Source organism: Ptychodera flava, chromosome 13, assembly GCF_041260155.1.
Source record: "Ptychodera flava strain L36383 chromosome 13, AS_Pfla_20210202, whole genome shotgun sequence".
NCBI lineage: Eukaryota > Metazoa > Hemichordata > Enteropneusta > Ptychoderidae > Ptychodera > Ptychodera flava.
Genome location: NC_091940.1, coordinates 1,947,887 through 1,961,154, shown reverse-complemented (window position 1 = coordinate 1,961,154; position 13,268 = coordinate 1,947,887). Strand labels below are relative to the sequence as shown.

The window sequence follows — 13,268 nt, the reverse complement described above, 5'->3', positions numbered from 1 at the left end:
AGCGTGGTGAAGCGAGAAAGCCAGGCTGAATTTTTCGTGTTATTTTGTTGGGTTTCAAAGATTGATTGTTTGATATATCCTTTGTGTAGTCGTACAGTACATGAATTATAAAATGTAACAGTCTTAATCTGAACTCATCGAATATATAATGTTATGCCCTGATTCAGCGGAACGGTGAAAGTTTGTATGCTGTTCTTATTTTACTGGTTTTAGTGAGACTTCATGTAGTTTTATCAAATATCTACGTTGGTACGAAGTGAATGTTATGTTTGCTTTAATGATCAGAATTACAGATATTTGTCACTCAAACAAATAAAACAAATCAAACATGAGTATTTTTCGTAAAACTCCTTGAAAAATTTACAAAATTGCCAAAACTGAAGAAAAAGCCCACAGTTACTTTATGATCCTCGGTATGTTGGCTACATTAATAAAGGTTACATGGGTAGTCGTCTATATGGATAGTTTATAGATGACATAGCAATCTATCAACATGACATGTAATTTTAAGCACTTTATAATCAAATATATATTCTGTCCAAATATTACGTTTTCAATTAATTTTTCCGATGCCGTTAAGTGTCAACTGGTCATTTGGGAGTGATTAAGGTGGAGTTGCACGTAATACAGCGTATTTTGCTCAAAATCACTTTTTTGAAAAGACCCTTTCAAGTTACAGTAATTTTATAACAAAGATTAAAATATTGGTTGGGTTCACCTTTTAGCTTGTCAAGCAGTCGAAAATTGGGTGACAAAGAAGTACATGTATAATTTTATGCAAATCACCTTTCCTCGCTTCTCTTTTCTCCCGATTTCAAGATTTCTAAAGAATTTAACTCCACTCTGGCTGGGTCAAATTTTCTAAAATTTTCACATTATGTTCTTTAAATATTATTGGCGATGAAATTTTTACATTTTGAATAAGAAGCATTTTAATTTTGCTTATCATGATTTTAATCACTTTTTTTGAGTGTCGGTTTTTCAACCCCTGCCATTTTAAAATTAGGGTAGATTAGGCCTATATGAAATAAAATGGTCAGTTTTTCTACATATATTCTTGTTTCAAGTACAATTTTAAATTTCAGAAAATAATATCAAGTTTTTTACTAAATTTCATCCTTCGAGTAAACTACTGCTACCATACTAAACTTTAGAGTCTCTGTTTTATGAAAATATATAGTATGAGAAGGTTTCCTTGTCATCTTTGGTGAGAAATATTCCTTTGAAAAAAATGTGTGGGTTGAGTGCAACGCCACCATAATTTTTTCTTATTTATTTTCTTGTCAATATTCCGTATCTTTGCATCAGTATAATTTCTTCATTTGTTTATCTTTATGAATCTAATGTCTCTGTCAAGTGAATCTCTGTGTCTTGATATCATCTCACTCTGTGTCTTGATCTCATCTCATTGACGTACACTGATAAAAATAACCCTCATTGACATACAGAGCAAAAGTAAAGACAAGATATCGCGAGTTTCTAGGTATTTTTTCCTATCTGACGCTGACTAGAGTATGAAAGAATGAGTAATACATTTAAATAGAATGAAAATGAAAAAGTGACTAGACTATAACGTAGTTAATTATTCCTATTTTAACATCATTTCATAGGATGCTAATGTAATACTATAACATTAAAAATTAAGTTTTGATTGCTCTCGATCGTAATTATATTCGTTTATTGTTTTCATAAGATTGATAAAGACGGTTCCGTTGGCTATTAAAACTAGATTCAACACATAATGTACAAAACGACTTTGTTATTCAAGATCATGTTCGAAGCCTGTAATGAAAACAAAATCCCAATCAGGTCAAGTGAGACACTGATCCATAGTATCATCTCGAGAAGACGACTCTTCAACATTTCATTCCCAGTTAAACCAATATTTCCCCAGGGCTTTCTTAATAGCATCTTACAGAATGCTATGGGTCACACTGGCTTAGTATATTCATTTTAAAATTCAACTATGGAGACTTCTAGGACGTAATGATACAGAAGATGCCCGCTACTTTGTCGACATGGGTACGGCACCTTGATACTGTACTCAATCAATACACCAATGTATTGCGCATATTGACTTCTGGTATATACTGACAAACTCAAAACGATAAACTAAGATTAATACGACCTGGTGGCACAGAAAATAGAATTGAACTCATTAAGTACAGTGAATTGACAGTAACAGTCGCCGCTGACCTTACGATGCTCAAAATGTATAAGACTTACACTAGTCAAATGGAAACTGTCATCAGTACAGGAATTGTCACGTAGATCTTGTTTACCTGAATAATATCGTATGCTTCCAGTACATAGTATTATATGTCATCACATCAATATGGTGATGGCTCTAAACTTGTGCCAAGGACATTTTCCAGAAATATTTCCGGACATGAAATATACAGACGTTCTACGAAATATTTGGAGAATATAACCTTTACAAAAGATCAATCAATGTACATAGCAAGGGAGTTCACAACTTAAGAGAAATTTACCCTTGAATATGCGAGTATGTCATGTAATAATAATATAAAGTGGTCTTTATTAAGCGTGTTGACATATCAAATGAAAATATTTCTCTTATTTTATTGACTTTTATGATTAGTTAATTTAGTAAAGGAGTTTGGTTAATTTATAAGAGGAATTTCGAATTAACTTAATCATGGCTGTATTCATTCAATTTCTAGGAGATTATCACATATTTGACACTGGTAAGGTTGTCATTAATTCTTCTGATTATACATGGATACATATTTACGAAGAATACTACTTTCCCGAGGGTCCGACTGGTATTTTCAACACGACAGCTTTGGACGGGTTGAACACAACAGATAGTTATACGAATAGAACCGATATCAGCTATAATGTGTCATCGACGCCTGCTCCTCAACTCATCAACGTAACGTATGAAGGCTCTTCCACAACGTACGTTTATGGAGATGATAATGGAGTTACGTGGAGTGCTGAACTGGCACGTTTTCGATTTAACGGAACTCTCGTATTGCATTGCCCTGTTGAAATTGTCGGCGAAAACCCATTGTCGCTGGAAAGTGAAAACGGAAATATTGAAATAAAGCAATCTTTGAACCTTGATGGCGACAAAGGACCACAGGATGGCAATTATCTCGGGGGATTTGCAGGTTAGGACTTCATTGTTATTCTAACCTTCGCATAAAACGCTGATGATTATTTTGAATGGCATTTCAAACTAAACTTTGGACACAGTACTGTTTTTTTTCATAGTATAACTGACAAACAATAGGATTTTTTCATCACAACTGCCAAATGTCTAATTATAATTCTGGAAACCGAACAGCCTTAAAAATTTGACATCACAAGCTTCCCTTGAAATCAAATGTTATGAACAGAAACGGATGCTCATGAATTACAATGAAAGACAATTGTTGGAATCACACGAACAACGTCCGTGCCATTACCCTAATAGTATCCAAGGCAGTAGTGTTTTCTATAAGCTTATATAGCTTCTGACAGTGAACTAATATATTCAGCTCTAGACACAAACCGTACAATGCAAATGTTATTTATTGTCGTTTCTTTCTGTAGTTTCATCTTCAAACACCAGTTCTATTTACAAACAATAAAAGCACTAAATTGAATTACCATCACGCTTTGGTTGAAGTAGGCCTCCCATCCTATGTACTTGTTCCTTTGCCTGTTATATATTTGTCTGTCTGTCTGTCTTTCGGTTAGTAGGTAGGTAGGTGGGTAGGTAGGTGGGTAAGTGGGCAGATAAGTTCGTAGGCATAGTATGTATGTATGTATGTATGTATGTATGTATGTATGTATGTATGTATGTATGTATGTGTATGTGTGTATGTATGTATGTATGTATGTATGTATGTATGTATGTATGTATGTATGTATGTATGTATGTATGTATGTGTGTGTGTGTGTGTGTGTGTATGTATGTATGTATGTATGTATGTATGTATGTATGTATGTATGTATGTATGTATGTATGTATGTATGTATGTATGTATGTATGTACGTGTGCGTGCGTACGTGCGTGTGTGTTTGTGTGTGTATGTTTACGTACGTGTGTAGTGTAAGTTTATGTATCAGATGTATGTGTGTGCTATATGTTTAACAAAACAGCGATTGTAATACTATTTTTGTTCCACGTTTCCAAATTCAGGGTCTCTAGGCCCTGGAGCAGGGATATCGGGGGACTTTGCAGGAGGAGGTGGACATGGTGGTAAAGGGGGTGGTTGGAAGAATGATAATGGTACCGACTATGGGAAACAATATGGCATTGACCAGATTGATGGTGTTGTTATTCTAGGAGGCAGTGCAGGTTGGTAGCCATTTAAAGCATTACTACATGAATGGGTTATGCCCGAAATTCGAATAGATCAAAAGATAAGTAAAACCAAGTGCACAAACGCGCAGAGAAATACGCGTATTTCTATGCGAGTTTGTAAACGCGGGTTTGTTTGCGCCGTGGTCATGTGATCTCGTGGGCGTACTGAATCTGTAGAACACCAAGGGATCTATCTATCCAGGAGAAGAGCAATTTGAATATTTCCTTCGTTCTAGGACTTTTCCATACAGTCAACCTTGCTGTATTTGACAGATTAACTTGTGGTGTTTCGGAGCTTCCGTTAACGCTAAATTCTGCGTATTTCACGCATAATTACTTTGAAGTACGCAAAGTAAATGGACGTCTGCGTAATCCGATACGCATTGAAAAAAACGCAGTCTCCGTAACAAAGGCAAGAGCAAAAGTAGTAACGTGCACTGCTCTGTATGTTCTTTCGAGGAAATGTTTTAGTCGTCGCAACTCGACCATATAATTTCTCTAAAGAGGATGACGTGTGAACGTAGAAAAGATGTCAAGCAAGCAAACCATCGACGGTAGCCAGCCACCGAGCAGCAGTGAGTTTCCATGTTTCCATCGCAACAAAATTGGCCATGATTGCAGCCGTGATTCCAGTCTTATCTGTCCCATGTGAACGTGGGTTCAGTACCCAAAATAGGATTAACATCGAAACGTAGTTGTATGAGTGAAGATGTCATAAAATAATCTGATGGTGAATACAATGGAAGGGCCAAGATTTGGCGAATTTGACTTAAAAGCAGCGATGATAGAGTTCAAAAAGCAAAAACATCGTCGGAAGTAGTAGACAGGAAAAGTAAAGAAATGAAAACCGTCGACAGAGAATTTGTAGCTAATTTATGGGTACATAGATGTAGTTGTACGCGTTTTTGATACTTTTTACGCAAATATAAAAACATTTGCGCACAACCTTGCGCAGGTGAAAATCCTAGCGGAAGCTCTGGTGTTTATTATTCATCATCAAATGCCTGGATTTAGAAAACTTATAAAGGCATCTAATTGAATAGGGATATATGGGCAATTTGTCTTTCCAGTGAATAATTTACCAACTTATTTACCCGTGTAGCCTGTCCCATGGAACATAATTCCACTGCAACCAAAGTTGGAGAAAAAATTATTTTTGTTTGTTTCATTCAAATTTTGCCTTAAACAGTCTGTGCATCTTCTGATAGCGCTTTCAGTGGATTTGACATTGTTGCTTTTGAGGTGAACAGTTCTGTGATTTGTTTATCGCCGACACTATTTTTGACAATTGGTTCAGAAAGTTCATGAGTTGAAATATTAAAAAAAACTACGTGGCTTTTTCTTAAGTTTTTGTTCATATTTGTCGATCACACATAGAGAATGCGTTGATTTTCTTATTCTATTCGCAAAGATTTACTGAGCTTACCAAATATATTAATGATATAAAGACATGATAAAAAGTTCACTGCTTGTAAGACTGTAAACTCAAATACAAGTGGGTCAATATAGTCATACAATTAGATTGATAATGTGTCGATTTTGGGCTTTCTTGTCTCTCCCATCCATTGTAAAGCTGATAGTGTGGTTTTCCGTTTATACTCCACTATCAATACTATGTAAGCGAAAATATAAGATTGTTTTGTTTTTGTTTACGTCTATCGACATCATTCTTTTAACTTGCCAAGTCATTTGTGAAAAAAAAAACACATTTGAGCAGGTTATATTAGATTCACAATGGATCAATTGATATCAGAGTACATAAAATTTTGTAAGCTTATTGCCAATCGACACTTATTGAAGTGCATTACAAAGAAGACACATACCGGTTTTAAAGAAGTCATTTTCCAAGTTATAATTTTATATATTTATCGTAAATTATCTTGTAACTCTTTACTTTCTATGAGTTTGAACAAAAACAAAACTTGTTGATGAATGTTTATTCAATTTCCTCAGGAAATGATTCAAAACGAGTAATATTAATTGTAAAATGTGATCAGATCAATCAATATGAAATCCATACCTCGCAGAATACCATACCTAACAGTAATAAACTATCATCTACATTTCTATATTTTTCAGTGTTACAGATATCGATCGTTCAACAACAAGAGGCGTCCCAATCTTCATTTAAAATGTATTATGAATTCAAAAGATGTTTAGGGGTTGATCTTTGGTTGTATCGCCCGTTTACTTGCTTAATCCTCGATGGAAAGGAATTGTGGCAACAAACGATTTATGTCCATCATTTCACTTCACATTTTAGGAGGTGTACGTGTACCGAAAGATAAAGAAGACGCCATTCCGAACTTTACGAGAGGTGGTGGATCAATTTATATCAAGGCAGCAAATGCTATTATTGTGGGTAAGTTACAAAGACAGCACAGCTTACAAAGGCAGCACACAATTTTGACGAACGTGATAAGTTTCTCGGCAAGGGGCGAAAGAGAAAATGTTGGTGTTACAGAAAACATTGGTGTTCCGGAAGCCTTTAGAATTCCAGAGAACAGTGAGGAGCTTCGATACTGCACTGAATAGGATGGACAAGTTTTCTTTCGTTAACCTGTTTTCTCGGGTTCTCTAATGAAAATGGTGTATGCAACTTTTGTTATTGACATATTGTGCTTTGTTAGCACTAACCCTGACTGTCGATGTGTGGCTATATTAAATGGCGGCAAAGGTTGACATGGGGAGCGGGTACTGGAATGTCAGACAACGGGCCATAAAGAATGCATTCAGGTTGATTAATTTTCTTTCGAATGGTAATGTAATACAATCAGTCATCAAAAGGATGAAAACATCATCTATACAGTCATATAAAGCAATGCACCCACGCATGATTTTTTCCTGTCTTCCTTTATCAAGTTCTTCATATACATTTACACTGTAGTCAAAAGACCTTTTACCAATTTAGTCTTGAAAATTTCCCCCTTCACGCTAAATCTAAAAGTGGCGTCAAATATATTTTAACTGAGCAAGAAGACTGGTTTGAATTTTTTGCGGGGAAATTAGGGCACTTTCACCAAGAATATGCGCAGTTATAAAACGAGTTCCTTTAATCTTGCTCGCCACTTCAATTGATGAAAAAGTACGACTGTATTTTCCAGAAATCTGGCATTATGATAAACTTCTATACCCGAGACATGAGAATAAAATTACATTGGTATTTCTTGAACCAACTCAACAATGAGTGTCCTATCGGCAAATTTTCATGATCATAATCACTACGCCATTACTGTTAATAATATCTTTTATAGAAACGTCCATTGAAATACTCTTAAGGTATCTTCGTTTGTATCTTTAATTACTAAAACCGACACCGTTTGCCAGTCAGCAGTTTCATTAATCTCTCGATTCCCCTTGATAATATTGACAGGGTAAGTCTCTTTACCCATAAACTGTAGATTTTTTTGTGACCTTCAAACTTAACATAAGCTGTATATATAGTTCAATACGAATTCATGACACGGACATTTATCAACTTTTGATGGCGGAATAGAATTCTATAATTCCAGATGACCGCTGCAGAACTAACAGGATTTCCTCACAGATACTTCAGAAGTGGTTATCTTTTCAGATGAGCAATGCCTTAGCAAGGAGTGCTCTGCGGTCGGTTGAAATCAAACTGCAGGAGAGTTGAAGTTTTCATCGCACGCTCCCATCTTACAGTGTACCTGCTGTATTATCATAAACTTGTGCTGGAAATGTCCTCATTTTGACGATGTCTCTTTTAATCTAATAATAAATTCGAATATCATTTTCGTGAATAAGATATCCTTGTACAAGTAATATAGATGAACAAATAAATATTTTTACTCGAGGAAGTCAAGTTGTCCTCAAACGTTTGTATTTTGAATTTCAATTAAAATGTCCACCCTTTGTTCAATCTTACCAAAAGCAGACGAAAAGAGTTTTGACTGTTTATTTTGTAGTTTCATATGGCAATTTTACACGAGAGTGAACGCACACTGACATCTACTCAACCATACACGTCCTATCAGTTGCTCTATTGTACCTATTCACCCTACTTCACACAATAATAAAAACTCAATGACAGGCAAATTTTTGTCCTTTCAAACTGGATAATATAACTCAAAGCAATTTTTATATCAGTAACGTGTGTTTATCGTCAATTTTGTACTGCAGGACATTTGATTGAATATACTAACACCACCATAAGTTTGTTTTTATGCGATGTCGCCCTACCATTAGAAAGCAAATTGTGTTTTTGAGTGATATGTAGATTTTTCCTGCTTAAACGAAACAAAAACTTTACTATACCGAAATTTTTACACCCCCTTAGCAAGGTTTAGGAGATTTGAGGGATGTCAAGAGTATTGATTGAAAGATAATCTCAAGTCACTAGGTCAGGCTGCAATACATATTATGTACAAGGTGGTACTGGCAACCAAAGACAGCACTGGTAGCAAAAGTTTCCTTAACACTTAATTTTCGGTCGTCGGTGTATTTTCTTGGTATGTCCGGAATAGCTGTTACTAGAGTCACTTTCCCTGTAAGTCTGGGGAATTGAATGTTTCGGCCATGTCCGTCCGTCGGACCGTCTGTACGTCCGTCAGTCCGCAAGCTTTTCTCGGAGATCTCTTGATCGATTTATTTCAGAGTTAGCACAAAGACACAACTGTCTATCGCACAAATGCACGCGATTGGCAATACAATCAAATATGGACGCCTTGTGGTCATTTTACTGCAATATTTCCATAGCTACTGCTATTTCTACGCCATGACTAATTTCTTTTGAAGCTTGTACAAGGACACAATTCGAGTTGTTTCGGGTTACAATCCTACTATGGCCGCAAAGCAGCCAATTCATTCATTTTTCACATCTACAGCCTTAAGTAAACATAGCATGTGCCAAGGCTGATTTCTTTCAAAGTTAGCAAGAGGAATTTATGTCCAAAATATGCACATCGATTTGATTTTCCATGGCTATGTCATCGACAATTACTTTTTCACAACAACTAAAATGTACATCGTGCGATACTATTAAAGCTGATTGAATATTTGAATAATATTTTTTCAATATTTGTTCGATTTAACTTATTTTTAATGTTTTTTGTCCACTCGAATAGATTGTCCTGCATGATTGATATACTTAACGCTATGAGGGAAAAACAAGTAAACTGAACTCCAACGACTATAGTGTTAAATGCATGACACGGTAAAAACACATTTTGTTACAGAACCTAATCGACGAAGCACGAAGCAGGCGTCCGTAGCGTGAGGGGTAGATGAATGGAGGCCTGTTCTGGTCTCTAGATATGACATGTGTCCTCAGTCATGAACGAAATCATTAAGTTGGATATTTACGGAAAACCAAATAATATATAGCATTAAAATAAGATCTGATGACTGTGCATAAAAAAACTTCAATTTTATTTCTCGTTAGAACTGAGCACAAAATATGATACGATTGCTGTCAAACCACGATATGAGTCATTTGTTTCCCTTTCACTTAAAATGTCATGTAAAAAGTGACTAAGTAATCTATGATGTACACTGAGTTGGAGAAACACTGTTTGCAAATATCAACCACAAAAAACGTAAGTACTAAGATGGAAAGCAAATGCAATTTCTACTTTAAGATGTCTGTATCTGTGACGACATTAGTCCCATATCGTGATTCTAATAATGGAACTAGATCTACTTTTCATGTAGCTAATATATCAACAGTTCCGGCCTGTTGTCATGCTGGGTCAGTTAAGGTTTTACCAAGATCTTTCTGAACACGGTGAGAGGAAAACGTTCTAATACGAACATAATGTAAACAATATAGTACCTGGTATAACAATAGAGTACCTCATATAGTCGTAAAACTAGATTAAGAATTGCAACCAACTATCCTGTGGAAGGTCGGTTGCATCGTTAACTCCAAAAGCAAGTCGTTAAATTTAAAATGCAAATTCAAAGTAAGACAACCAAAGCAAACGCAAAAGTTATGCCATGTACAGCTGTACATCATTACCTTCAGGTTCTCAAGCATTAATGTTAACGTAATCATGGACAGATCTTAATATCTCTGTAATGCCACTGTAATTATACCAGAATAACCAGCAAACGCAATTTGCAAAGCAACATACCAAGTAAAAAAATGGTTATTTACATCAAAGAACCACAGTAACTTGATTTATGTATGTACACAATCAACGGTATCTTCCCGCTTTCCCCTAATTTAGAAATTGACTTAGAATTCTAATTACGTCAGTATTTTATAGAACGAGAGGTTGTGTGACGCAACAGTCGCTGTGGTTACTAACAAAGACAGCTTTTGAAATGTCGCTTAGAAAATCAAATACCATTTATTGACAGAGCAATTTACGGAATGAAATGTTACCTTTGAATAAATATAAATCAGAAGAAATATAGGTTTATTTTTCCTTCAGTTGTGTGTTTACCATATCGGACGAACACAAAGCTTATCCGTTGGTAATATCTATTTCCTGTTCCTTTGAAACAAAATTCTTAAGCCAAAATACGTATAAAACTGACTTTTATTGTCACAATGACAGCGTTTTCCTTTGGTAAAATGTAGGAAGGGAATACTAAAGGTAACATAGTCTGCAGAGGTTTCAAACTGTTAAATGTCCTTAGCGCTTTAATCTAATTTCACGGTTAGACTGGCCATATTTACACCAAAAACAGAGATGTGAGGAAGTGCTCTAATCCATTGACTGTGTTCACAATCAATAGCCACGCACAATTCTACTCCAAATGGGCCCTTCAATGAATGTGACCTTTGAAAAAGAAGACAATATGAAAGGCTGCATTTATGTATTATGCTACAACCAGACCGAGAGAAGCCGAATCCCATTCACCAAATTATTTTCCTCGTAAATATTCGTGCATTGAAAGTAACTGTATGTACAGGCAAGTTGACTCAGTTTCCGGTGAACGGATCAACCTAACATTTATACGACGTGACTTTGTTGAGCACATTAAGGCTGAATAGGAAGACGTGATTGCAACTTCTCCATCTGTAGTAATCGAAGACTGAAGTACCATAGTTGAAACTGTTGTGTTTCCAAAAATACTACCAAGTTGTACTCTACTTGTTCGTACGCGTCAACATGTAATCAAAAGAGACATTGTACAATCACAAGTCTGGCACAACATTTTCTGAAACAGGACATAGGACAAGTGAATGCTTGAATTCGAATTATATGAAATAATAGCAACACTAGTTTAAACTGCAGTCAGCTGATCCTCTCGGACAGATACGATAAACAATCTTGTCATGACCTCTTTATTTTTTGCAATGAATATAACCAGAACACAAATGTTGCTATAAAGCGATTGTTAGTGACGTCTTCTTTAAACTCAAGCGTACGCGAACGTGTGTCGTTTGCTGTAAATTGTACAGCTGTAGTAGGCTTCTTATGCCGTTTAAGCGACCGATAAGCGATGTTAAGATCTCCATTCTCTCAAAATGCTACTCAGCTTCAAATTATCCTCCTAAAAAACCAACCAACTCCCGAAGCTAGAACGATATTTCTATTTGACTGATAAGAACCTCATGCGCATGCGCACTCCTTCATTGTTAGTCTACAGCTTTCCTTTCGATGAATTAAAAGGGCAAACGATCAACAGTGTTACCCGATGTACTTCGCTATGAAAAACTGAACCTTGATGGTCGTAAGGAGTCAGGTTACTGTCCATAAACTAAACACAGTGTACACTGAAATATTTTCAATGATAAATTTTCAATTAAATTTTAATTGCTTGAAATTATCACAATTTCAAGTCCGAACCTGCAAATGTAAGACCTGTCATAGGCAGACAAATTTTTAAATACGGATCAACTGCTGATAGCCATACGTCATTGATTTGTATGGCGATTTTTGAGTTCAAGTATTGAGTGGTAACCAATGCTGGATGTTGATGATTACGATTTCAGAATGGATGGTGTAGAATGTCAGTCAAAATTGTTGTTGTCGTTTTATACAAAGACAACAGTAAACGACAGTATTTTGCTCAACAAGATGAGACGCCTATACTCATCATCGTGATTTCTCTGGGAATTTTCATTATCAATATGCCTGTAATCCCATGTATTTTGTGGGCCTCTGTCCTGACACAAAAGCGACGCGGAGCTCTTCCGATATTTTGATTGTCTGTTGTCTGTCTTTCTTTAACTTTGCACATTGAAGCCACTGGTCACAAAACTTTCATATTTTTATTACAACCCCCCTCGATCTTATTTGGTTTCGTTCACATAATGATAACATTTTCGCATGTTAATTTTATGGTCTAATGTTCTCGTTTTCTGTCAAAGTATCTACGACACCCCTTGTCTAAAAGCTTCCAAATTTGATTGGTAGGGTCGAGTGATATCCTCATTCAGATTTATTCAGATTAGCATAACATTTGCTTATGTGAATTTAAAGATATCTGTTTTGGGTTTTTTTTCAAATTTCTTTCTGTCTTGCATGATAGCTGTGAAATTTAGTTTGGAGCTTCCTAGGAATAACCCCAACCAATTTGATCAAATGATGACAAAATTTACAAATGTAAATATTTAACATACACTAATTAATTAATTAATTAATATAATCGAATATACTCGTTTTTGGGTCAGTACAACTTTTTGATACCCATTGCCTACAAGATTTCAAATTTAATAAATGTTTCTCATTTCACACAAACAAATTAGAATAGAATTTGTACATATAAACTTTGTAGGTTCCTAGCAATCTGATCTGCTACAACTATTATCTTGTTTGCTTTTAACGTTTGTAAGGGTTTTTCTCCCATTTCTGGTGGTATCATTTCTTTTCCTGAAATTGCTCACCTGTCAGTTTTTGTATTTGGTCCATCGATTCCTTGGCCTTCATTTAGATTTGTCCCCCTTTTTAATATAAAAATAGCTGTTTCAGTTGTCTCTATATTTTTGTTTTGTTTTGGTTTTTTTGGCCTTTTTTGTCAATTTGAAAGCGTG

At 35.5% G+C, this 13,268-nt stretch overlaps 1 protein-coding gene across 1 annotated transcript in view; it reads left to right on the top strand.

Annotated features, from left to right (window-relative positions):
* LOC139147062 (uncharacterized) overlaps positions 1–13,268 on the top strand; it is a 57,200-nt gene that overhangs the window by 4,249 nt on the left and 39,683 nt on the right. The window contains exons 3-5 of the mRNA XM_070717915.1: positions 2,685–3,137; positions 4,154–4,312; positions 6,582–6,680. Of these exons, the coding sequence (XP_070574016.1) occupies positions 2,685–3,137; positions 4,154–4,312; positions 6,582–6,680 (711 nt within the window). The remainder of the gene's footprint in view (positions 1–2,684; positions 3,138–4,153; positions 4,313–6,581; positions 6,681–13,268) is intronic.